Here is a 27,662-nt window from a genome sequence, read left to right as displayed (position 1 = left end):
TCTTCATTTATTGGGTTTTACTGTGCTCAAATTGCATCATTTACTCGAATGGATTAAGTTCACATTACTCATTTCAATTAGTTTTTTAACTTAAATGATTTGTTGCAATCGGTTTCCTCAAATGGTTTGATTCACCTTAACTTTTGGGGTTTTACAGTGTATGAAGACGAAAAGATAAAGCACTGTTAAGTCCGTCTTTGAGAAAGTACCACAATCATTAACAGATTTTACATAATAATGAGCATTTGACCAGGACATATATATACATTCAGATAAAACTTTTTATTAGAAAAAAATTAATTAGACAAGAAGCAGAGTAATACAATATTTTCAATCAGCAGTCCATTTGTTATTAAGTTTACAATAGCTTCGTTTCCATCCACCTATATTTTTATGCACATTTTGGAGATGCGCATAATAAAGTTAGTTGATGGAAACATCATAAATTTTGAAAATGTGCATTAAAAAATTGCGTGCATAACTGAGTAGGATAAACTTTTTTATTTGGTGAGACAAGATGCACATAAACTGAGATGGAAACACTTTTACTGTTTCTGGTTGATTGGATTTTCATAGATTATCTGTGTCTCTAAAAAAGATCAAGCATGAAAAAAAATCAGCGATTCTCTTTGATTACATGTGGACTTTGTCTCCTGATGTTCAGATCAGAAAACACCACTGATGTTCAGATCATCATTTTTTCCTAATGACTTCATTGATCACATTAATCAGCTCCTGTTTGTTGTTTGAGATGTTTTTTCCAGCGACGTTCATTAGATCCATGATCTTCTCAGCGCTGTAAGCTCCTTGAAAAGTAGTATAGTTCTTCCTATATTGCCCAAGTTTATCTGATGAAACAGTAACACAGTTAAATCAGATCACAGCATTATGAATCAGATCTTTATTTAGCTAGACAATCTAACTTACCTCCACAGTTGATCACATTAAAGAGAGGAATATGGATCACGGTTGGGGCCTTTTTGTCTGTTGATGTGTTTTTGAACACATAGAAATCCTTCGGGTTCTTGATGTCCTCATCAAGTAAGTTGATTGGAGGGAAAGGGATGTTTAGTTTCCTGCATGCCTCGGCAGCTTCTTTCACTGTCTGTAGTAGAAAATCAACACAGATTTAACATTGAGATTCTGAAACTTGTGAATAAAACTGTAGAGCATTATTTTTGCATATACAGTTGAAGTCCCCCTGAATTATTCGCCCCCTTTGAATTTCTTTTTCTATTATAAATATTTCCCAAATGATGTTTAACAGAGCAAGGAAATTTTCACAGTATGTCTGATTATTTTTTTCTTATTTGTTTTGTTTCGGGTAGAATAATAGCAGATCTTAATTTTTTTAACATTTAAAGAACAAAACTATTAGCCCCTTTAAATTATATATTTTTTCGATAGTCTACAGAACAAACCATCAACATACAATAACTTGCCCTAACCTGCCTAGTTAACCTAGTTAAGCCTTTAAATGTCAATTTAAGCTGTGTAGACTTGAAGTGACTTAAAAATATCTAGTAAAGTATTATTTACTGTCAGCATGGCAAAGATAAAATAAATCAGTTATTAGAAATGAGTTATTAAAACTATTATGTTTAGAAATGTGTTGAAGCGATCTTCTCTCCGTTAAACAGAAATTGGAGAAAAAAATAAACAGGGGGGGCTAATAATTCTGATTTCAACTATAATACCTGGAAAGGATCGCCTTCACTGAAATCCAGAGAAATGATGATGTCAATCTTTCTTTCTGTTCTCAGCACAGAGAAATAGGGTGAGTTCAGCAACAGTCCAGCATCTTCATAGTCTCTGGTTTTACTTTTCAGAAGAGCAGCAGGAACTGCGGGATCTGGGGGATCATGGTGTAAATGAGTCTGTTTTATTATTCACACTGAATTTACAGTTAACAGCAGGTCTTTTCTCACCTCTCATGTTGTAGAGAAAGTCATAATTCCTGCCCCAGGTCCACTTAGCCATGCATACAAAAATCCTTATCCACATCTTCAAATCTGAAATTGAAATTCAGTAAATGGCTCTTATATTGTTTTACAGGTAACTATATGTGTTCTTTGGTAAAGTAAAATAATTTGATCTTGTTTATGCTTTTAATTTTATTACTGGCTGTGTAAAGAAACCTAGTCTATTAACTTTTTTGCTGTCTTTTAGTAAAACGCATCTTACTTTAAAGCATCAGTCTGGTTTTACAAGTCAAAAGTGAAGGACATTTCCAAGACCTCTGCCATGTGTCAAAAGTGTAAGATATCTACTGGGACACTTCTTCATATGCTCTGGAGCTGTCCAGTTTTGGAGACATTCTGGAAGTTTGTCATTGCAACATCCTCTGGAATATCAAATAATCAAATTGATCCAGATCCTAAAATTTCAACACAATCTCACGGCAATTTAGTGGCTAATTCGTATGAATTCGTATGATCTAATTCGCACAGTTTAGTGTGGCTTGCTCATCCCCCAATGATGGTTGGGGTTAGGGGTGGGGTTAGGTGCCACGCCTCCTTTTTCAAATCGTACAATTTCGTACGACTGAACTCGTATGAATTCGTACGAATTAGTCACTAAACTGGCAAAACGTAAAATTCTTACTTTTTCTCGTGAGATCAGGCTTAAAATTTTGATACTAGGTGATATCAGTTCACTTCAGTTGACTTACCACAGCAGCTATTTTATTTTGCTCGCAAGCACTGCAGCTAAAATGCATACTTCAAAAATGTCAATCTGAGAACTCTGCTAGTGAAAAATCTGCTAGTGTTTTTTTTGTTGTTGTTTTTACTTTCTCTTATTTTATGTTATTTGTGGCGAGGGGGCGTGGCCGAGAGCCGTGGGAACGGGGTGAGGCCACCGCGTAAGTGGATACACGTGCGGTGCGCACCTGCCTCGGATCCCACGGAAGGAGCTCTGGACGATAAAGGGAAGACCGATGGCAGAGGAAGCCGAGAGAGGACCGGGCCCGGGAATATATTGTTTTACTTTTGCTTTCAGTTTGACGGCAGTCTCCGCGAGGAGCTGCCGTCCGTTTGTTTTGGTTTAAATGGCAGTCTCCATGAGGAGCTGCCGTCATTATTATTAATAAATATTTTAAACCTGCGTCGGTTCTCCGCCTCCTTTTTCCCGGCGGCCAAAGGGCCGTAAACTTCATTACATTATTGTTTTAATTTAATGTTTTATCATATATGTAAATGTAATTTATTTGTGCATCATTCTGGACATTACTGTTTTTATTTATTATTACCATCAACCATTTCAACTTTCTTTACGTAACTTCAAAATGAGAAATGTTTTGACAGAATTTGTGACAATTATATCTTGTATGGATGGGGGGTGGCGGGGTGGGTTGTATTTGTATTTCTTTTTTTTTTTTTATTATTAATATTTATCTTTGCTAATTGTTAAAAAAAAGTCCTGATATTCTTTGTAATTTCACTTTCTACACAATGTCATGTATATTGTCAATAAACATACTTATTAAAAAAAAAAGTGAAGCACATTATACAAACCAGTAGATTGTAAAGATAATTTAACCTACCTACAGGCCAGCTTATGTTCAATTTCACTTGCAATTCCTCCAAGAGTCCGCACACTTCCAACGTGTATTCATCTTCACTGCTTTTATCAGGAGAAATTAATTGAGGATCGTGTCCAGCGAGATCTGTAGAAAATAAGAATATGAGGTCTTTCATCTGACAACATAGTCTATTTGAAATGTGTGTATGTTGTAATGCATTTGATTGGCCCAACAGGTTTTTGCATGTTTTATTAAAGGGGTATACCCAAAAATGAAAACTCTGTCAGCATTTACTTCATTCAAATCAGGCAAGTGCACACATAGGGCTCAACCTGTGTAGTGCACATGCCCTTTTTAGTCTTGGACAGAAAGTGCCCTTCCAAAATGATCAAAAGTGCCCCCTTGACGCGGCACACCCTACCTTCAGTAGGCGCGCATCAACACCGCTCTTCAGTACGCGCGCAACAACAACAACCCGGGCTGATTTGTGGTCATGGAGGAGTGGAGAGCATGAGACTGACTCCAGTGACGCTCCAGGGACAGACGAGTCTTCGCTTAGGCCAGCTTCCAGCCTCCACCGCTGAGACTGCAGCTCTGCACAAGACTTTTGGCCAGCGGAGGAAATAAAATGGTCTTGCCGAACTGACTCTGGTTCTCTCAAGGTTTTTTTTCTTCACTCTTCTATTGGTGAAGTTTGTTCCTCTCCGCTGTCGCCACTGGCTTGCATGGTTTGGGATCGGTGGAGCTACGCATCGAGGAATTTGCTCTTCAGTGTTTGGACTCTCAGTAATTATTTAAAACCACACTGAACTGAGCTAAACTGAACTGAACTTAAACACTAAAAACTGAACTACACTGTTGTGATTGTGTGTTTTAAACTGTGAGAACTCCTGTTTAAAGGAAAGGGGGTCTGGATGCAGACCTGGTGCCTAACCCTACCCGTCACAGTGACATCACTCACTCCATTGAGTGCATTGTGTCTGACATTGCATCGCTGAGGGATGCAATCTCAGCTTGCATCATAAAAGCTGCATCCAGATACTATTGGCTGCTTTACACAACTACGAACACACGTTAAACACATGTTTGATAATAATTTTACCAGTGATGCAGCATGGGGAAATTCCAGAGTTTGCAGTAACTGATATGCCAACACAACAGCACTGGTCTGCAGAAGGGCTTCTCTAGAATGTATCTGCTCCACAAGTGCTGCAGCCATGCACCTCTGGCTCTGCACCAAAGTTGGGTTATTATTACCATCTGATGATGCAATGAACTAAAGTAAACATTCTAAGCACACCGTTGTGATCGTACGCTTCAGGAAACACCCATTGCTGATCACATCAGTGTAAGCATTTGTGTCAAAGGGTTAAAAGTGTTTTTTTTCCTTTTCTTTCGTTATTCAGTATACGCTTATTTCACGCGGTCGCCATTTTAAAGAACCAAAGCGAGCCTGCGGTATGAAGAAACTCAGAAGTATAGGACCAGCACTGTAAACATTGCAGTAACATACTGTGGACTACAAACCTCCAGCGGTTGCAGAGATTTTAAAATGCAGAAATGGTGTAAACATCACTTTAATATCATACAGTACGTTTAATTTAAACAATTAAAAGCAGATTAGGCATCAAACAACATCACAATCTCTGTAAGAGTAATACACTTAAGTGTCCTCCTAGGCTTCACTTCATGGCACCAGTTAAACACGGTGGGTACGTTTTCCTGTTTCAGCCTATGTAACCCGGTGAGCAATAAAATGCTGCAGTCCTCTGTAGCACACCCTCGTGTTGTCTGCAATAGTGTGTTCTGGTAATGAAGTTTTAATACCGTCTATTTCCCGCTAACATTCAAGCACCGCTGAGCGCGTTCATAAACAGCGCTGATTTACCATAGTATTCACCAGAGGTCATCAGTTTACCGCTCTTCACCCAGTGCAAACACAGACACTGGAGCGCGAAGCAGCCGTGAAGATCAGTCGAGTCATCAAACAGATCGCTCGGCTCGTCTGTGTTTGTACTCGGTAAACAGTGGTGGGTGAACTGATGACCTTCTCGGCCAATCACAGTCATTTCTGTTGAGCACGTGATCACAATGGCAAATCAGTGCTGTTTAAGAACGCCATCAACAGTGCCTTGAATGTTAGCAGGAAATTGACGACTTTACTTTTAATTCAGTATCATGACAAGTCTGATATAGTGAAAGAATCAGTTCATTAACTCGAGTTTGATAAGTGAAGTTTATTCATAAACTAATTTCGAGAGGAGCACGTGATTATGATTGAACACGGCTGGTCCTGCATTAGCATGCTTGATCCACCAATCAGGCCATTCCTAACCACTATAAAGAGCCAGGGTTTTCTCACTACAGTCATCTTCGATTTGAAGAATACACTGCTACTGCTACTGCTACTGCTACTGCTACTGCTACTGCTACTGCTACTGCTACTGCTACTGCATCAACTTCTCCAGCTACAACTTCTCCAGCAACAACATCAACTTCTCCAACAACAACTTCTCCAGCTACATCAACAACAACTTCTCCAGCTACATCAACTTCTCCAACAACATCAACTTCTCCAACAACATCAACTTCTCCAGCTACATCAACTTCTCCAACAACAACAACAACTTCTCCAACAACAACAACTTCTCCAGCTACATCAACTTCTCCAACAACATCAACTTCTCCAACATCAACAACAACTTCTCCAGCTACATCAACAACAACTTCTCCAGCTACATCAACTTCTCCAGCTACATCAACTTCTCCAACAACATCAACTTCTCCAACAACATCAACTTCTCCAACAACAACAACAACTTCTCCAACAACAACAACTTCTCCAGCTACATCAACTTCTCCAACAACATCAACTTCTCCAACATCAACAACAACTTCTCCAGCTACATCAACTTCTCCAACAACATCAACTTCTCCAACAACAACAACAACAACTTCTCCAGCTACATCAACTTCTCCAGCTACATCAACTTCTCCAGCTACATCAACTTCTCCAACAACAACAACTTCTCCAGCTACATCAACTTCTTCAACAACTTCTCCAGCTACATCAACTTCTCCAGCTACAACTTCTCAACCTTCTACTTCAATTGCCTCACACAATGCAATCTCTGTGTCTTCAACCCAATTCTCCAACAAGATCACAGTAAAAACTCGATCACCATCCATGAACTTTGCCTAAACTCTCGATGCCTGCGATTCAAGCTGAACTCTCTTCTAGGGGTGCACCAGCGGTAACATACATGACACTTTTTAAGGGGAAGCCTCACAAACTACAACTATAATTAAACATCCATCTTTAAAGGATGATTCTAGCGTGAATAGAATGACTCACCTCTCAATCAAGGTTGTAGACAATCCAATCCTTAAAACATCAGTCCACAACTTATGCATACATTGATAAACATCCATGTTAATCCTCCAAACTAGTCGCTGTGGTGCATTCAATAGAGTAGCGTCTCCAATCATAACACTAGTTCTCTGGCAAACAAAATGGCCGCCAGCCTTTTTCTGCAACTTTGATTGACACTCCTTCGAGCCAATAGCTGAAAGGAGAAGCGTCACCATCCAATGAACTCTCAAAAATTTGAGATGGTCCCACCCTCTCTCATGACAAGCTCATGAATGATTATCATTACATTTACACAATTACTACTAAATGGTGACATTAATTTTAAGTTCAGGGTTTGATGTTGGCAGATGATAAATAAATAAATACATAAATTAATAAATAAATAATAAAGAAAATAAATAATTATAAAATGTATAAAAAAAATAAATAAATAAAAAATAATAATAAAAAAAAATAAATAAATAAAAAATAAAAAATAAAAATAAAAATAAAAAAAAAAATAAAAATAAAAATAAAATAAAAAATAAATAAATAAATAAATAAATAAATTAAAAAAAAAAAAAAAAAAAAAAAAAAAACTGCCAAATCTGATAGCAGTTTAACTTCTAAAAAGTTTACTCTGCTACTAAAAAACATTCAACGCATTAGGCATAGAAGTCCAATCGTAATATGCCCCAGTGACTCATGTCCATACACTTATAAGCCATAAGCTTATAATGGCAAGTTGGTTAGATGTGAAAACAGCAAAGAAACAAACTTCCCGCTTTGACTTCCACGAATGAGAGGAGGACATTTCTGACATGTCTGATGTTTCATCAATTGACTCTGCGTTAGATACAAACCAAGGGGTTTAAACTCCACTATAATTCCACCTACCCTGTCTTCAAGAGGTACATCAGGATCACTAGACGAGCAGATTTCCCATTTAATATGCCATCCTTAGGAGGGACAAATGCCTACCTCTACTATCTTTGCTCGTTGCGACAATGAGGCTTCGTACCATGCATTAACAAAGGCACTTCCACACTTAGTTGCCCATGCTCTTATTAAGACGCCCCGCATGGTTATCAGCTAAAATAATTCATTGTGTTTGCCATACATGTACCATGTTGTAATGTCATTTCTGATTCTCTCTTGTTTTTCTCATTTCAGAGATCATGTCAGCTGGTTGCAGAAGCTGACCCTCATCCAACCTATTACACTCCACATCCATTTCTAAATACATTTACACTCTTTGCAAATGACACTTTTCCACTCACATAGCCCACACCCTCGATGCCATATTCACACTAGCCTTTTTAATTTAAGTCTTCTGAACTAAGTATGACATTTCAATCCAACGATACACCTAACCATATCTGATCTATCTTCGCAGGATGAAGGGATGCAGGATGATATCCGTTCCCCCACACACCTGTTCTAAACAGGCCCGGATTGGCTAATTGGGAGGACCGGGAGAATTCCCGGTGGGCCGGTCTGTTTTTTTTTTGGCCGCGAGGGCCGGTGTCCCTAGCTCCAGAATCTGTTGCTCTCAGCAGTGACACTTTTTTAATTCATTTACTTGACCACAGCTTTTTATTCATTATTTTACCACAACTTTTCTCTTTTGTTGTGGTCGAGTGGTTGGCACGTTAGGTTAAGACGCTGCGGACCTGGGTTCGATCCTTGCTAGAGTAATTTAGTGTTTTCATTTTTTGATAAGACATATAATACTGTTAGGGTTGTAGAACATTTGAAGTTCTAAAGCAGCTGTTTTCTCAAAAAAAAAAAAAAAAAAAAAAAAAAAAAAAAAAAAATGATAGTGCTATTAGAAACTGATTTGGAAATATTTATTTACTTATTTTAATATAGTCAGTCGTGAACTGAGGTGGGCTGGTCTGAGGCTTGAAACTCCAGAGCTGAAAAGGTGTCCCACTCCGGCCCTGGTTCTAAACCTCTTAGCATTTTTACACCACAGAAGAGCAATACCACCTCGGGGAAGCCCAGCCGATCCTCTCCAGCCAACTTCCACCATCATGCATTATTGGGTATGAAGTATGACTCTGTCATTTCCTTCCTATTTCCCTTCCTATTTAACATAGGAGCTCCTTCACTACCCTTCCCTGTTTTTCTAGCTTTAACTTTTTCTCTCCAAATTTAAACTATCCTATACTTCTATTCACTTTCATTCACCACCGCTCCGACCAATTCAGGGGTTGTTTTGAGTTTCAGTTGCTGCAAAAGGAACGTTCTAAATGAGCTTGCATACACTTACAAATTTTCTAAATACCACTATCGTTGCACTCCCCGCACTAATACAGCAGTAAATGCTTCTGCGGGAGCACAAGTTGCCTCCATACTGGCCCATTACACCACTGCAGCCGCAGAAATGCTCCGCAGAGTTGCACACCCAAAGCACCACTGCTACCGCAGTGACCCTCTAGCATATGCCTTATTCACCTTCATCTTTACATATCACTAAAGGCAGTATTTAACGTCCCTGCGGGAGCACTCAAAACTTACCAATATCGACTGTTTAGGTGCTCCACTTAACTATACACCCCATTAACATCACTGCAACTGCAGTGACGCTCTAGCTGAGCCCCTTTTTCACTTTCATCTCTAAATATCACTGCTAATAGTACTTAGTATTTCCGTGTGAGGCTCTAATACTGAGTACCACTGCACCTCTGCTCTTGCAGAGACGCTTTGCCGAGCCTTATTCTCCCTCTGCACCACTGCTGCAACAGTTAAGCTTTGCCTGAGCTGCAACTGCAGAGACGGCTGTTTAGCCTTAATTCTCTGCACCACTGATTTTATTGCACTTCTGTAACTGCAGAGAAGCTCTGCTGAGATTATTTTTTCCCCTGCACCAATGCTGCAGCAGTGACGCCCTGCCTGAACAGTCTTCCAACAACAGATATAAACTGTCATTGGTCCTCTAACACCTCTAAATCCTCAATTTGCCTCAGCCAATATTTCCTCAGAGAAGCCCAGCTGATTCTCGGTTGTAGACTTCAACCTAGTTTCCAAGCAGCACGACTCTGTCTGTTCTTCCTACTTTCTGTCTTAGTTGCATAGGACTCATTTTTACTAAACTTTCCTTTTTATTTTATTAAACTTCCCTTCTCTTTCTCTTCATAATTTTTTAATTTCACTTGCACTCATTCTCCGCAGCCCGGACTCCCACAGGGGTAGCCCCAAGCTCCCACTGCCACAGCAGTGAAGCTTTTTAAAAGCTCACATGTACACTTTTCAAAAAATTTAACCATTATCACACTCCGCCGCAATAATACAGCCGTAAAGGCGTAGCGGGAACTCGTATTGCTTCCATACTGACTACAATTACACCTCTACAGCAGCTCCACTTAATTACATTGCATTGTAGCATCAATTTATTCTCCATCACCACACTCCCCGCAACAATACAGCCATAAAGGCTTAGCGGGAACTCGTATTGCTTACATACTGACCACCATCACACCTTTACAGCAGCTCCACTTAATTACATTGCATTGTAGTATCAATTTATTTTCCATCACCACACTCCCCGCTATAATACAGCTGTAAAGGCTTAGCGGGAACATGTATTGCTTTCACACATATAATGCACCAGACTCTGAATACCTATGCACCCCTGCAGCCACAGAGTTGGTCTACTGTGCCTGATTCCTATCTGCTACACAGCTGTTAATCAGCTCTCCAAAGCGCACTTCCCTTTAGAAACTGACTTTCACCGCACCTCTGCAGCCGCAGAGACGCTCAGCCGAGCATCACTCCCCTCTACATCACTGCCGCAGCAGTGACGCTTAGCGAGCGCATATACACTTCCACTTAGCAATCCACTACTGATACACTCTCCAGCACTGCCAAAGCAGTTAAACGTCTCTGCGAAGGCGTATTTACCTTCCAGATACTGACTTCCATTGCACCTCTGCAGCAGCAGAGACGCTCAGCCGAGCATCATTTACATCCCCTGCACCACTGCTGCAGCAGTGACGCTCTGCTGGAGCTCATGCACACTTCCATTACACTTATACCACTTCTGTCACTCCCAGCACTGCTAAAGCAGTTAAAACGCTGCTGCAGAAGCGTATTCTTCCCCTTAGGACTGACTACCACCGCACCTCTGCAGTCGCAGAGACGCTCAGCCGAGCATCACTCCCCTCCACATCACTGCCGCAGCAGTGACGCTCAGCGAGCGCATATACACTTTCATTTAGCAACCCAATACTGATACACTCTCCAGCACTGCTAAAGCAGTTAAACGTCCCTGCGGAGGCGTATTTCCCTTACAAATACTGACTTCCATTGCACCTCTGCAGCAGCAGAGACGCTCAGCCGAGCATCATTTACATCCCCTGCACCACTGCTGCAGCAGTGACGCTCTGCTGGAGCTCATGCACACTTCCATTACACTTATACCACTTCTGTCACTCCCAGCACTGCTAAAGCAGTTAAAACGCTGCTGCAGAAGCGTATTCTTCCCCTTAGTACTGACTACCATCGCACCTCTGCAGTCGCAGAGACGCTCAGCCGAGCTTCATCCCCCCTGCACCACTGCTGAAGCAGTGTCGCTCCACCGGAGCTCACGCACACTACCATTTATCCATACCACTACTGACACACTCCCCATTGGACTGCCAAAGCGGTTAATCAGTTAACCGCTTCTCATCTGCAGCTACAGCTCCGCAGAAACTTACAGCTTTATTTTCCATCACTACTATACTAAACCTTTACGAAACTCACCACATATGTTTTAAACCTTTACACTTACCCCACTCACTCTCCCGCTGGTCCTTACAATTAACAGAACCCGGGAGCACACATAGTCATACATAAGCACTTTCAGTTAATTTTTACACCCACACCAGTCTCTGTTGCTCCTCCAAGCTATTTCTATATCACTTTTCAGCAGCCGGATATGGCATTAATCTCCTGTGCCTTTTGGGGGGTTCTTCAAATACGCGGCTGCTGTCCCGAGCGGAGCATTTTGGGGAGTTGTCGAGATCTACCTGAGCTCGAGGCTCCCCTCTCTTCCTCCAAACGGGAGGGAGCCCAGGGCTCAAGAACCTTCGAGCTCAGGGCTCTCTCCCGGGACAGCATGCCAAATTTGCTTAATCAATCATCAGCTAAGTGTGAACTCTTGAAGTGAAGTTTATTCATAAACTAATTTCGAGAGGAGCACGTGATTATGATTGAACACGGCTGGTCCTGCATTAGCATGCTTGATCCACCAATCAGGCCATTCCTAACCACTATAAAGAGCCAGGGTTTTCTCACTACAGTCATCTTCGATTTGAAGAATCCCCCCTTCCACCCCTACCTTTTCACCTTTCCCTCCATAGGGCAGCACGGTGGCTCAGTGACTAGCACTGTCGCCTCACAGCAAGAACGTCACCGGTTCTAGTTCCTTAACAGGCCGGTGGTCGTTTCTGTGTGTAGTTTGCATGTTCTTCCCGTGCTTGCGTGGGTTTTCCCCGGGTTCTCCGGTTTCCTCCCACATTCCAAAAACATGTACAACAAGTTAATCGTTAAATCTAAATTTTAATACAGGTAATCTAATAATGCAGCATATCTTTTAATAGCCTTTAATCTTAATCTTTAGCTATTATAAAAAGGGGAGTTGTCGAGATCTACCTGAGCTCGAGGCTCCCCTCTCTTCCTCCAAACGGGAGGGAGCCCAGGGCTCAAGAACCTTCGAGCTCAGGGCTCCCTCCCGGGACAGCATGCCAAATTTGCTTAATCAATCATCAGCTAAGTGTGAACTCTTGAAATGGCATCTAAAACGTGTGTTTGGGAAAGAAAACGTAAGCTAACTAGTGCCATTTCTCAAAATGAGCTCTGATATGCCTTTTTATTTTCACCATTCATTCAGAACGGACCTTCACTGATAAGATATTCAGCCAGGTACACACCGTTCCTATGTAACTCCCAACGATACTTCCGGGTTTTTTCCTACCGCAGCCTCGATTTCACTTTTAAAAAAGGCGGCCGCGTGAAATCAGTCTATTCCTCCGCGTACTACTTGTGGTACAATTTGAGACCCACTGCTCTAACAGATTGTTCAGAGGAACATGACTTTAACTAATGGCTAAAAGTAATATCTACTAATTATATTGTTGCGCAGTAGTCACAGGTCTTACCTTTCAGACTTTTTCTGATAGAATGATCAAGAGTCGTAGGATCTTCTCCATCCAAAAGACAGATATTTATGGCCGCAAGTTCCTCCAGCACGTCTGAACACGTGTCTACCTGTTGGAGGATTGGATCTTTCAAAGGAAACACACAGTAAACAAACATCACCATACTGTAGTAGATTGACTCAGATATCAAATAATTTTTTTTCGCTGCAAATTCAAAATATTTAAACTAAAACTAAAATTGAGGTGACACTTTATTTTGATGGTTCATTTGAGTAGTAGTAGACTGTTAATGTCTGCTTATTCTGCTCCTTCAACAGACATTTAACTGACTATAAGAAACTGAGCAAGTACATGTCAACTTACACTAACCCTAACCCCAACCTAACAGTCTACTTATAATCTAATGAGAATTAGTTGGCATGTAGATCAAATGTAACTTAAACTCAACAAACGAACAATTAAAATAAAGTGTGACCAAAATTGCTTAATTGAAACTATAATATGCTACTGATACGCCACAAAAATGTGTGCAAGCATTATATTGGTTATAATACTTAAGACACAAAAGATAAACTAAAATGCAAATGAGAAGAAATGCTTTACCTTGCTCCATCTGCTCAATCATTTGATCACTTGCATGTCTAAACAGACCTGTGGAGAAAATCAGATGGAATCAGTACTGAAATAACAAAATGATTCAGAAGTGAATCTTTAAATGCGACGGCACCTTTGATTTTGCTCCAGAGGAATTTCTTATTTTCTTCTCCATCAGCCAGAGCACTGCCACACAGAGCTGTAGAAAACACAGTTAACAGTGTTCAGGGTTTCCCCTACCATTATATTAAGGGGGCTAAAATATATACAGATGCGGTGGAACCTGTTTGCAGTTTATTGGCGCGACTCGAGTGAGTGATGCTCTCTTTGTTGCAAGTGCAGCTATTGTATTTTCAGTGTTTTGAGCTGCAGTGACGCGAGCGGAGCGATCGCCCCTATGTAGTGTATCATCCAACTTTATGACCTCTCCCGGAAACCCGTGAGTCTCTTGCAGTGATCCCCAAAAATTTGTTAAAGTTGCAGGAAATCATGTCGATGAGAGTGAATGACAAGTGAACAGATTGCGAGAGGCACAGTGATCATAGATATATACATTAGATGTCACCTACCCTGTTCTTGCACTGCAAAAAATGCTTTTCTTACTTAGATTTTTTGTCTTGTTTCGAGTCCAAATGTCTAAAAAAATCTCAAAACAAGAAGAATTTTCTCGACAAGCAAAACATATTGTCTTGTTTTGAGAAATAATATGCCATAATTAGGTGAGTTTTTCCTTAATACAAGCAAAATTTGCACTTGAAACAAGACAAAAAATCTAAATAAGAAAAGCATTTTTTGCAGTGTGTCTATTAGAAGGAATGTGTCAATAGAGCCGCCATTTTAGTACAGGGTAGCGCTCCTTTAAAATTTATGCGGGACCAAGCAGCAATGGAGGACTGTGGCCATCCAGAGCCAGAGAATTACAAATATACACATATATCTATGACCTCCAGTTTTCCCAGTGGTCAGTATGCAATTTTTTTATTTTTATAAGAAACTTATAGGCATTTTACATCATTTTTCTACATTAATGGATCCGTGATCACACGGGCATTGCACGGGATGCAGACCTGGTGCAATGCAATCTGAGCTGCATCCAAAGCTTTTTAAAGCCGTCACCTAACCCTAGCCGTCACAGTGGTGTCACTCACTCCATTGTGTCTGACATCGCATCGCTGAGGGATGCAACCTCAGCTTGCATCATAAAGGCTGCATCCAGATACTATTGGCTGCTTTACACAACTACGAACACACATTTAACGCATTTTTTGATAATAATTTTACCAATGATGCAGCATGGGGAAATTCTAAAGTTTGCAGTAACTGATATGCCAACACAACAGCACTGGTCTGCAGAGGGGCTTCTCTAGTGAGTATCTGCTCCACAAGCGCCGCAGCCACGCACCTCTATCTCTGGCTCTGTGCCAAAGTGGGTTGATTTTTAGCATCTGATGATGCAATGAACTAAAGTAAACATTCTAAGCACTCCATTGCGTTTGTACCCATCAGCGAACAGCCGGTGCTGATCACATCAGTGTAATCCTTTGCGTCAAAGGGTTCATTCATTCATTCATTTTCTTGTCGGCTTAGTCCCTTTATTAATCCAGGGTCGCCACAGTGGAATGAAACGCCAACTTATCCAGCAAGTTTTTAGACATCAGATGCGCTTCCAGCCACAACCCGTCTCTGGGAAACATCCACACACACATTCATACACCACAGACAATTTAGCCTACCCAATTCACCTGTACCGCATGTCTTTGGACTGTGGGGGAAACCGGAGCACTCGGAGGAAACCCACGCGAGCGCAGGGAGAACATGCAAACTCCACATAGAAACACCAACTAAGCTGAGGCTCGAACCCCCTGTCGCTTTAATGAAGACTAATTGTTTAATTATTACATGCAATAGAATAAAGACTATTAAGTGGTATTTTGCATATAAGTATGGAATTTCTATTATTGAAGGCTGTTAATGTTGTTGTTCAGTTCATTTTTATCTTAGTTTATTTTGTTTTGCAGGATTTTGTACATTTTATATTTCATTCTGTAGAGAAGATGTTATATCTCTACCTTTCCTCCGGGTGGAGCTGTGTGTTGTGTTAGGGAGATGGGCAGTTGTTTGGCCTCAGTTGTGTTTCCTTGAGGGAAAGGTAAGGAGGATTGATCCAGCTCTACACAAAATCTGTTTAATTTTGTCAATAATATTTGCCATTCATGTGATTTTATAAGATATGTTATAGTTAGGGCATTAACTAATGTGTGGGTGTGCTTATTTTTGATAGATTGACTTATATTTCTGACATTTTAGATGTTTCCATGTGGCAGAGCACATTTTGTGTTGTTTCGGGTTTGATTTGGTTGGTTCATTAAAGGGCCATGAAACCCCCTCGTTTCAGCAGGATGTTTTCACACCTCTACTTTGGAAAAAGTCAGAAAAGGGGCGAGTCAAAATACACACACACACACACACAGGAGAAAGTGATGGTGTTTAACCTACATGGACATCTGTAGTCGAATTATTCGCCAAATTATTAAATGTTGGACTTTAACTGCAGTTTGGCTCTTTCATTCAGGGAATTCATTCATGCCCCTCACGACAAACGAGATATTTGATTGGAGGATCTGCTCTAAGCGTGTATTTTTTATGCAATGTTTGATACCGCACGGCGAATGAGAGAAAAAAACCTCCGCATTTCCCGGAAACTTAGATGCACACGACAGGTAGTGTCAGAAAGCCGCGTGTGTTATTCCGGTCACTAAATGCGGTGAAAACCCTAGACGAGGTTAAAGTTTGGTTGTGGTGCTAACATGTTTACACTTGGTGCTATAGTTAACTTAGTTCGATACGAACAAACTGAATAAACAAAGAGCACTGGTCGCTCACTTACCAAATCTGTAGAGACAGGACAATCACCAGAAACTAGAGCCGCGTCTTTATGAAGAGAAGACTACAAACGAATCCGGATCTCAGCGTTTGCAGATGAGAACAGCTCTCAGGTAAACAATAATCCTCCTTAGACACGTAAGTTATTGTTGTCGAGGGTCGCGTACACTGTTAATCCACACGTGAGTCTGAGCTCTCACAGAGAGAAAAAACTATAAAAGCAACACTTCACGCTTGTTTTGCCAACACAACGTGGCGTCTCTGTCGTCTAAACACTGTGACAGTAATAAATATTAATGAAGTTGCACAATGGAGCGCGCTGATTGGTTTGAACCAAGCCTTACTCATGCATTAATGCAGCACACTCTGAGACGTAATGAGACACACTCTGGCACAGACGTTCAGTCTGCACGCTGGAATACACGCTATTATGTCATGGCCGTGACGCAGCTTCAAAAATTCGTTTACAACCGGATGTACGAATTTGCTTGAAATAACGCAAAAACAACCAATTTACACTTTTTAGTGTAATATATGTGTCCTAATAGTGTTTTTAGCAGTGTGGGACACATATACGACTATCAACAGCTCAAAAAATGTGTTTTGGTGTTTCGTGACCCTTTAAATTCTAGGTCATATGTTGTAGTCATATGTTGTAGTTTATCTTTTAAGTGGTTAAGTTAGTTTGTGAACAGCTAGCTTACTAGTTATTTAGCTGCAGCCACATTTACATCATTTATTTGTGATAATTTGTTGCACGTTGTAATCTTTGAAGTTATTTTGTGATGTTCTCAGTTGTGTTTCCTTGTGGGAAAGATGTTGCAGTGCCATTGCTGCTGTGCGAGTGACAAAATAAAGAGAGGAGTCCATTAAAGGGAAAGCTGCTCTGTTTGGCTCAACCACAGTCTTGGTGTCCTTCTAATTCATCCTATCACACATACACAACGCAAAGACCTTTTGGGGAAGCAAACCAACAAAGAGGGTTACAATTCCAATCAATATAAAATGAGGAATTCTTTCCAAATAGTGTCATCTTGTAAAGTAATTTTCACATTGCAGTATACAGTTGAAGTCAGAATTATGAGCCCCCCTTTGAATTTTCTTCTTTTTAAAATATTTCCCAAATAAAGTTTAACAGAGCAAGGAAATTTTCACAGTATAATATTTTTCCCTCTGGATAAAGTCTTATTTTTTTTTATTTCAGCTAGAATAAAAGCAGTTTTTAATTTATTAAATCCCATTTTTTCGATAGTCTACAGAACAAACCATCCTTATACAATAACTTGCCTAATTACCCTAACCTGCCTAGTTCACCTAATTAACCTAGTTAAGCCTTTAAATGCCACTTTAAGCTGTATAGAAGTGTCTTGAAGTATATCTAATCAAATATTATTTACTGTCATCATGGCAAAGATAAAGTAAATCAGTTATTATAGATGAGTTAATAAAACTATTATGTTTAGAAATGTGCTGAAAAAAAATCTCTCCATTAAATTGGGGGAAAATAAACAGGGGGGGAGCTAATAATTCAGGGGGCTACTAATTCTGACTTCAACTGTATATCCTAGAGAAAGAAAATATCGCAAGTCTGTTTTTGTCCTGTATCATGCAGCCCTGTCTCCTGTATGTGTTACCTTGCAGCAGCAGCATGTCCATTTCAGGCTGAGATGTTGTCTTACGGCCATTTACAAACTGACTGCCGAAGCTGGGAGTTTTCACAAACGCTCCAGTGAGAGAATAGCCTGCTTCACATGGACTAATCTCGAACCAGGGATCTGTAGACTCACAACACAGAATTATAAAGATGTGATGATTACAGCTTAAGGGTAACAACTGTAATCTTTCTATTATACAGACCTCCATCTCCGGACTGTTTACATTCCTTGTCAATCAAAGTGTAGATGGGAAACGGGTTGTTCTTGGACTGTCCCAGCCAATCTGTGAATGTGCGCTCGTCGATCTATAACATATATACATATTTTTGCAGATCTTATGGCAGTCCTGAGGCAATTTCTTGACTCAAATCATAAAAACAAACATCCTAGTAATACTATTTTATCACCTTTGACCAGTAGGTGGCACTGTTATCGAATTTATCAGGGGTCGCCACAGCAGAAAGAACAACCATAACATATTGTTTTCATATTTCAAGAGTTCACTCTTAGCTGATGATTGATTATAAAGCTTGTTTGGCATGCTGTCCGGGGAGAGAGCCCTGAACTAATAAGATCCTCAAGTCCAGGGCTCCCTCCCGATCGCAAGGTGAAAAGGGAGTTTGAGCTTTGGTAGGTCTCGAGAACTTCCCTGCTTATTATATGGGTAATGGCAATTAAGAATTCTGATTAAGAGCTCATCAATGGTGCCAATTTGGTTTGGTCAATTCACCTATGTCATATGTCTTTGGACAGTAGGAGGAGACCGGGGAACCCGGATGAAAACCACGCAAGTACAAGTAGAGCATGTGAACTCTGCACAGAGACATCTACTGGCCAAGTAAGAATTTGAACCAATGACATTCTTGCTGTGAGGCGACAATGCTAACCCTTGGGCCGCTGTGCTGCCCTGCCTTGTTAAGAAAAGGAGGGAGGGGTAGGGGTGGAAGGGGAGAAACCTAAGGTAAGCTCTGATTATTTGTAGTGAGTAAGAAATCATCTGATTGGTGAATTTTGTGTTGCTATTGCAGGACCAGCTGTGATCAATCATACACACGTGCTCCTCTCGAAGTTAAGCTGCTGTCACACTTGACTTTTCTCCTCATAGACTTCCATTCATACGCACGCGAATGCCTCAGACCGGTAACGCAGGGTCATGCGCAGGGCCAGACGGAATCTGCAGACGTTTTTTGCTATTTCTGCGAAGAATTTTGGAATTTTACGGAATTATTTTGGGAGTATCCAGCGGAGTGTCATAACTAAAACCTTAATATATGAAATAAAAAGTAACAAATTACTGAATAAAAACTGACTACATTCAGATTTACACATTTACTCAAGTAAATAAACAGAATTAATAATGGGCTGAAAATCTGCAGAAATCAGCGGAATTTTGCTCGCGCAGATTCGTGTGGGCCTAGTCATGTGTTAAGTTTCCGAGTTAGCTGTGGTGCAAAGTTCAAGCTTGGTAAACTCTGACCTGCGAAATCGCACCACTTGACTGCGTGAGACCAATCAAGGATCAAAACATGACCTCTCTGGACAGAAATTTAAAACATGGAGCAATCGCTCGCTTTTTTTTATGTCTAATCATCTTGTTTAATCCCGCCCCTTTTCGCATCGCTGTACGACAGAATTTCGCACACACAAACTCTACTGTGACCGCAGCTTTATATCATAAACAAACTTCGCTAATTGGACCAATAATAGACAGAGACTAAAGGTAAATTTAAAGTTTTATGATGGGAAATGTCAGCTTGAACCAATATACTTTTTAGGTACAGCTTTTCACCGACGTAAAACTACAAGCTTTGAAACAGGTTCAACATTGACTCGGTTTTAATCAAATAAAAGTTTACTAATTAAAACTTGTCATTCAGCCACTACTGCGCATAGGAGGATATGGGTGAAGTATGTTTGTTAAACAGAACAGCGATAGACTGTATAGGAGCCATATTACTTTTCATTTAATTATAATGTTTATTTGTATACTGATTGGTTTGGGTTTCACAGTGACGTTTTATGTTTTGGTCACGTGGGCATAACCGGCACCTGCTCGAACATATAAAGCGCGTGCACAATCACACAGGTGGAGGAGAGAAGGAGAGTGGGGTAGCCGTATTTTTTGGTGACCACAAACAGCAGCGCAAACCAAGCAACGCAAAACTGTATCACAACGGCACACGCAACAATCATCACACCAACGCAATAATCGGCACCATACAAAACAGGTATTCAAAGACACAAATTGCTGTACTGTTTTTTCATGCTTCAAGTTTACATAAAGTTTTCCATATAACATCTTGGGCTCAGTGTCTCTGTCTAAAGCCACCAGCGCGTCACAAATATAAAGGACCCTCACTGCCTCTCGAGCGACCTATAGGAGCCATCAGGAAGTCGCAATAGACTGTTTAGGGATTTATAGAAAAGAAGATGTTAGATTTATTTCTATAATGATCAGGCAACCAATGTAGAGATCTGAGAGGTGAAACAAAGGATTCGTTTTTACATCCCTTGAGGAATCTAGCTGCTGAGTTTTCAAGTACTTGTAAACAATCTTTGAAATACTATAACATTCCTACCATAAAAACACACACAATGCTCACACACGCAGCAGTTGGATAATGATGTTGCTATTTACAGTTTCACTATCAGTAGAGTCATGACTGTTGCTTCAACTCGCTCTCTCTCTTTCTCATGTGTAATTCCTGCATTACTCTGTATGCATGGCTCCTGCCCGTGTTACTACTGTAGTTCTAATATTTCATTTAGTAATTTGATATATAGACTAAGGGCTCTATTTTGACGATCCATGCACAAATTGCAAAGTGCAGGGCACAAACGGATTAAGGGCATGTCAGAATCCACTTGCTATTTTAAGGATGGAAAAATCGGCTTTGTGCTATTGCACATGGTCTAACAGGGTTGAGCTTATTCTCTTAATGTGTTATAGGTGTGTTTTGAGAATAAACCAATCAGAGTCTCATCTCCCACTTTCTTTAAGAGCCATGTTGCGCAGCGCCATTGCGCATTTGCTATTTACATGGCAGACCAGCTTTGATATGATCTATTGAACAGTCTATTTAAGTTCCTCAAAATAGCAATGCACCTCAACAAGCCTAGAACGCCTTTAGGCGCACATATGAGGGCAAATGCATTTGCTATTTAAACAGCGTGGCGCAAAACGTCAAAACGACTCTTGCACCAAGCTATACTATGGCAAACTATAGCAAACAACAATTGCGTTATAGTTTAATCAAAAAGGAAACTGAGCATATAGGCACAGAAAAAACCATGCCTGCGTGCCTCACGCACCATTCCTGCTTGACGCTGACGTGCTGCTCTGCTTCCAGTTGTGAACATGCACGCCAAAGAAAAGTTGCACTGCTCATGCACCGCCCATGCATTGTGAAACCGACATAGCAGTCTTTTATGTGGAGGCATTCAGTGAGTATTGCAAGTCGACAAAACAGTTTTTTAAATGTAACTTTTATAAAGTTTAAATAATATGATGGTGTTTTTATTTAAAGCATGGCTCCTGATAGATTTTTTTTTTTTTGTATTGTGGAAAAAGGAGGGATAATGAGTCAGGTCTAAGACAACGCACAACAGATAATTCTATATTCTTATAATAATCTTAATAAATATAAATAATGAATCTTATGAAATAGCATCTTCTGTTTTGTATTCTATAGAATTGTCTATTAAATTTCGTTCTAATAAAATTTTGTACTTGCAAAAGATTTCTTGAATTTTCTTCGCATCACTCCAGTTGTGTCTTTACATTGTTTTCCAGTTACATTTAGAATAATTTATGTTATTTATTTAGGATAATAATTGTATAATAACAATAATACCGTTATTTATTTATAATTGTACGTAATTTTTTTTGTTTTATTAAGAAGAAAAAAATTATATATATACATATATCTTCTTCTTCTTTGGCCTTAGTCCCGTATGGTTGCGGGGTCGGCTCTTTGGAACAAGTCCTCAATTTAGACTTGTCCATATGATAACGACTTTTTTACACATTCTGGCCGGCCTGTCGTCTGTGCCTTTCACCCTCATACACTACGGACAATTAAGCCTACCCAATTCACATGTAGCTTGTCTTTGGACCCTGCTGAAAAATCCAGCCTAGGCCTGTTGGCTGGTTTTAGCTAGTTGACCAGGCTGGTTTTAGAGGGGTTTTGGCCACTTCCAGGCTGGTTTCCAGCCATTTCCAGCCTGGTCTTAGCTGGTCAGGCTGGAAAATGACCAGATAAATCCAGCTAAAACCAGCTGGACCAGCCTGGTTTAAGCTGGACATAGCTGGTTTTGGCTGGGCTCCTAGCTTGGCTAGGCTGGTCAAGCTGGTTTTAGATGGTCATCTCCCAGCCTGACCAGCTAAGACCAGGCTAGACATGGCTGGAAACCAGCCTGGAAATGGCCAAAACCCCTCTAAAACCAGCCTGGTCAACCAGCTAAAACCAGCCAACCAGCTTAGGCTGGTTTAAGCTAGATTTTTCAGCAGGGGACTGTGGGGGGAAACTGGAGCACCCGAAGGAAACCGATGCGAACGCAGGGAGAACATGCCAACTCCTCACAGAAATGCCAACTGAGCCGAGGTTCGACCCAGCGACCTTCTTGCTGTAAAGCGACAGCACTACCTACTGCACCACTGCTTCGCCCCATATATATATATAAATTTTTTGAGGGAAAGCTGTGAACCAGCAGATATAGATTAGAAAATTGTCTTGCTTGTGCATAAGGTTCCCTGACGTCTCACTTTGGAAATGCAAACTTTTACCAAATCTGCATGAAGATTGTGCATCAAGGAGTGTTTGAATAGTTACCAACCTCTTTCACATATGTTGTGACGACCATCGTTGCCCACACATCAGTCAAGCTGAAGTACTCTTTCTCTCTGTAATATTTCTTCAGTTTGGCATACGCATCTGACCAGCTGACTGGTGGACCGCTGATTCTCCTGACGATTTTCTCTTTCACAGCCTGTAGTTTAGTGGACCAGTCTGGTTCCTGATATAAGGAGGCCATGCACCTTCAGAAGAATAACACACTGCTCTCATTTCTGACGTGCAACACAATTCAATCTTTATCTGTGTGTGTGTGTGTGTGTCTGTGTGTGTGTGTGTGTGTGTTTGTTTGTTTGTTTGTTTGTTTGTTTGTTTGTTTGTTTGTTTGTTACCAGGTGGATCCAGAAACTCCGCTCAGATAAAGAAGACAGCTCAGAAGACCTGTTTTATCAAGCTGATCCAGGGATCCCAGCAAACCCACCATGGCTCTTTGTCCTCCTCCAGAACCCAGTAATGCAATGTTTGGAACTTTATCCTGCATGTACACACACACACATTCATTAACTACATCTGAATTTTTTTTTTTTTTCAGTTCTTGAAGAAAAATCAAGAAATATGACATGTTTGACCTAGTCTTGCTTTTGCATAAATATACTGAATGTAAAAATAATGGTCAATTTCCCGCTAATATTTGAACACTGTTGAGCACTTTCTTAAACACAGATGTTTGGCCATTAAAGGTAATCACTTCACCACTATTCACCAAGCGCAAATACAGACATACATACACTGAAGTGTTTGAAAGCCATGGCTGTCAGCGGATTGCTCATATGTCTGATGATTGACGGATCAGCTGACAGACATGGCTTAATGGATGTTTTTAAAATTCCAGTATTGATTATCAAAGTCAATACTTTCGATGTTAGACTAACCTGACTACAGTTTATACCAAGTGTTTTCAGGCTTGACCAGATTTCACTTCTCCTTTTTTTCACACACGCCGCCTCCTTCATATTCAGAGAGTGTGCGATTCGCACTTCACTGCACAAAAAGACAACATTGGGCTGAATTTTACATCATAGATACTGTATGTATTGAAGCCATATTGAAGAGTACTAAGTTTTTCTTCAATAGTTGTTCACAGAATTATATATTTTTTACTGTGTGAATCTGAACAGATCTCTGCTTACCTTTCCTGTACATTAGATGCACTCATCTGCAAAAGGATAGTCAACAAGAAATGCTAAAGTATTTACAAAAAATAACAGTACAACATCAGTCACCTCTAGAGCCACTGTTTTTGGCATTAATGCTATTTACTCAAGTAGTGTATTAGAAAAACAAGAGAGCCAACTGTTGTGTCATGTGCGCTGTTTTAGTTAATTATTGGAAAGAGTGTGTTCAAAATAATAACAGTGTGAACTTTTATTCAATTAGAGGGAAAAAATTCTAAAAAATAAACTGCAGTCATCAATGGTTCTTTATTAAGGAGGAAGGTCAATAATGTGTCGCACCATGAGAAATCCAATATGGCACTATATGGAAATTACGTATCTGATATATAAGGATTTCACAAATATAAAATATGTCAAATATGCACTTGATTTACATTTTTTCAACCTTCTTGAGCCTACGCTACAAATACAACAATGTATATATGTACATACCCAGCAGGCACACATCATACGACGTTAATATTAGGTTAGATTTATGTCATGATATCAGGTGACCAAAATTTAATCTATAGTCAACGTCTAAGAACAACATTATTTTGACATCCAATAACAACATCAAATATATTTGGTTGTTTTTAGGTTGTGTTGGAAAGTGACCAAAATCCAACGTCTTATAGATAAGTCCCACACAAAGTCAAGGTGTAACATTGAAAGTAGACATTGAAATTTAGTTGATTTTAGGTTAGACGTTGGACATTGACATCGGCCTGACATTGGTTTCTGACGTCAACCCGATTTTCATTTCCAAACCAAATCCAACGTCTCAACGATGTTGGGGTACAACGGGGTACAATGTCAATATGACATCATGTTGACCTCATGTGCCTGCAGGGTACTATACAGTGTGTACATATATGCTATAATTGTGTACAATTGTAGTCAGAATTATTAACCCCTGTTTTTTTCCCACAATTTCTGTTTAATGGAGAGAAGATTTTTTCAACATTTCTAATCATAACAGTTTTAATAACTCATTTCTAATAACTGATTTATTTTATCTTTCTCATGATGACAGTAAATAATATTTGACTAGATATTCTTCAAGACACTTCTATACAGCTTAAAGTGACATTTAAAGGCTTAACTAGGTTAATTAGGTTATCTAGGCAGGTTAAGGTAATTAGGCAAGTTATTGTATAAAAATGGTTTGTTCTGTAGACTATTGAAAAAAATATATAGCTTGCAGGGGCTAATAATTTTGTTCGTAAAATGGTGTTTAAAAAATTAAAAACTGCTTTTATTTTAGCAGAAATAAAACAAATAAGACTTTCTCCAGAAGGAAAAATATTATCAGACATACTGTGGAAATTTCCTTGTTCTGTTGAGCATCAAAAAAAAAATCAAAAGGGGGGCTAATAATTCTAACTTCAACTGTATATATATATGTATGTATATATATATATATATATATATATATATATATATATATATATATATATATATATATATATATATATATATATATATATATATATTAGGCCGGTTAGAACAAAGACAGCCATTCTGGCACGGAAGACACATTTTCAAAGCAGAATATCTGACTTCAGTATTGTTTTACAGATTAACAAGAATATTCACTGAACATGTTTCTGAAATATCTACAAACATTTTATGCGAACATATAATAGTAGTTATACTTTAGAAGAGTGAAAAACTCACATACAGCACCTTTAAATTAGATGAAATGCTGAAGAATCACAAAAACATGGACTAACAAGTGATGTCCATTGTAATAAACAAAGGGGCTGAAGGAAAGTGCTGCAGAACGCTGAAATGTTTTATCATACTGTTATATTGTAAAATTTATTAAATTGTTGTTTTATCAAATGTGTTGTATGAACAAAAACATTATTTTGACACTCCTGTTATGCAGAGATGTTTAGGCCCCGTTTACATTAACAAGTTTTAGTTTTAAAACAGCGTTTTAGAATGAAAATGATCCGCGTCCACACTGGCGTTTCACCCAGTGTTTCTGAACAACTCTCCATCCACACTACACTGCTGAAAATGCACATCATGTAACCACACTCACACACACACACACACACTCAGGCATGCACTGCAGTGTGCTTTGAGCACGTCTACCCATATGAGAGCTGTGCACGTTGGACTGTTTATCAAGGATCTACCGCTGGATCTAATTTCACGATATTTGTTAAACAGGATATTTAGTTAATCTCGTCTATAACTAACGACATATTTCTTGTCTTTGGTCTTTTGAATCAATACTTGCTCTCAGGTAACGTGTTTTGGCTGAGTGCAACATAAGTTCATATATTATTTTATGTAATTGCGCATTTGACTCATTCCTTGCCTCTATTTCCTATATTGTATGAACTTATCGTACGTTATACTTTTATAATGGCCATTATTGACTATTAAAACTGATAGTCAGCAAAAGAGAATGTATGTTTTGTAATTTTCACTGAGAAGGAAAGGAGGCGGTAATTTTATCAGCTCCGTTTTGTTATAAATATGCATACAGTGAAGATGACGCTCATATAAATATGCAGCTACACAATGTCTCAACATTTCTGCTGTCGGTTAAGTTGATATTGAAATGAAAATAGGCAGTTCCTCATATCATGTTTTCATTGTTAAGAAAGTGAAACAGCGTAGCCAGGGTGATGTGAATGAGGCTATATAGTTCACTGTTGCCTTTGAAGATTTACCCGATGTGTCTTCGGGAGTTTGTTTTCCATATCAAACTTGAGAAGTCTGAACTTACAAGGAGAGGATGAAGGACTAAACTGTGTGTAGACTACTTAATATTGAAGAAAAAGCCCCAATCAAATAGCAGCCCCGCCTCCGTTTTCAGATGTCTCCGTTTTCCCCATCCACACACAGAGCAGCAGTGGTTTTAAAACAAAAATGTCTCCTCAGCGTTTTTAAAAAAGCTCAGTTTTCAGCGCTCAAAAATTCCACCGTAATGTGGACAGATTTCGAAACATGCATTTTAAAACAAAAACGTATTAGTGTAAACAGGGCCTTAAAGTAATGACTGATACAGCCGATTACTTAAGATGTTATCTAATCACACAGCTTTGTAGATTAAAGTCTAAAAAAGATAAATTAACGATTTTCAAATGCTTATATGCTGTTATTTTCCTTTTTGTGAAAATAGCAACAATTTGTGTCAAACACACAATAGTTTATTAAATGTTTGTCAAGCAGAAATATCAACTTCCCAAATTATTATTATTATTACTATAAGTATTATTATTATTATATACTTTATAAAGGACACTATTTCTGACCATATTTAAAATGTTTTTAATGCTAATTGCTAAAAAAAAAAAAAAGCTATTAATTGCCCTGCATTATTAAAAAAAACAGCTTTAAAAACTGAAAAAAAAAAAAAAAAAAAAGCACTTACTGTTTTTGTGAGTCTTCACCAACAATAGCAAACCAATAGCAACATCCAGAGAGATGATGCTCTTTTATAGAGAGATGATGCTCTTATATGCTCTTTTATCTAAGA

At 39.4% G+C, this 27,662-nt stretch overlaps 1 protein-coding gene across 1 annotated transcript; it reads right to left on the bottom strand.

The window, feature by feature from the left end:
- Positions 1-486: 486 nt before the first annotated feature.
- Positions 487-27,662, bottom strand: zmp:0000000629. Its single transcript, XM_087253220.1, has 15 exons — positions 27,558-27,662; positions 24,137-24,162; positions 23,879-23,987; positions 23,339-23,481; positions 22,990-23,191; positions 18,356-18,458; positions 18,133-18,273; positions 13,749-13,814; positions 13,625-13,672; positions 13,022-13,147; positions 3,545-3,667; positions 1,929-2,012; positions 1,698-1,852; positions 928-1,105; positions 487-848 (listed from the first exon to the last, which is right to left on the bottom strand). The coding sequence occupies exons 2-15, from the start codon at positions 24,160-24,162 to the stop codon at positions 694-696; spliced, it is 1,659 nt and encodes a 552-aa protein (XP_087109346.1). The 5' UTR covers positions 27,558-27,662; the 3' UTR covers positions 487-693.

This window comes from Danio rerio, chromosome 5 (assembly GCF_052040795.2).
Source record: "Danio rerio strain M-AB ecotype USA chromosome 5, GRCz13ab, whole genome shotgun sequence".
Taxonomy (NCBI): domain Eukaryota; kingdom Metazoa; phylum Chordata; class Actinopteri; order Cypriniformes; family Danionidae; genus Danio; species Danio rerio.
Note: the sequence above shows the minus strand (reverse complement) of the source record. Positions and strands in the feature narration are given on the sequence as shown.

What these genes read in the sequence shown, in the direction of transcription:
- zmp:0000000629 (XM_087253220.1), bottom strand. Translation starts at nt 24,162, where the DNA reads ATGAGTGCATCTAATGTACAGGAAAG. An exon ending in GCATCTAATGTACAGGAAAG is followed by an intron (nt 23,988 to 24,136) that starts GTAAGCAGAGAT and finishes CTTTTTGTGCAG; the next exon opens with TGAAGTGCGAATCGCACACT. An exon ending in TAATGTGATCAACTGTGGAG is followed by an intron (nt 849 to 927) that starts GTAAGTTAGATT and finishes CTGTTTCATCAG; the next exon opens with ATAAACTTGGGCAATATAGG.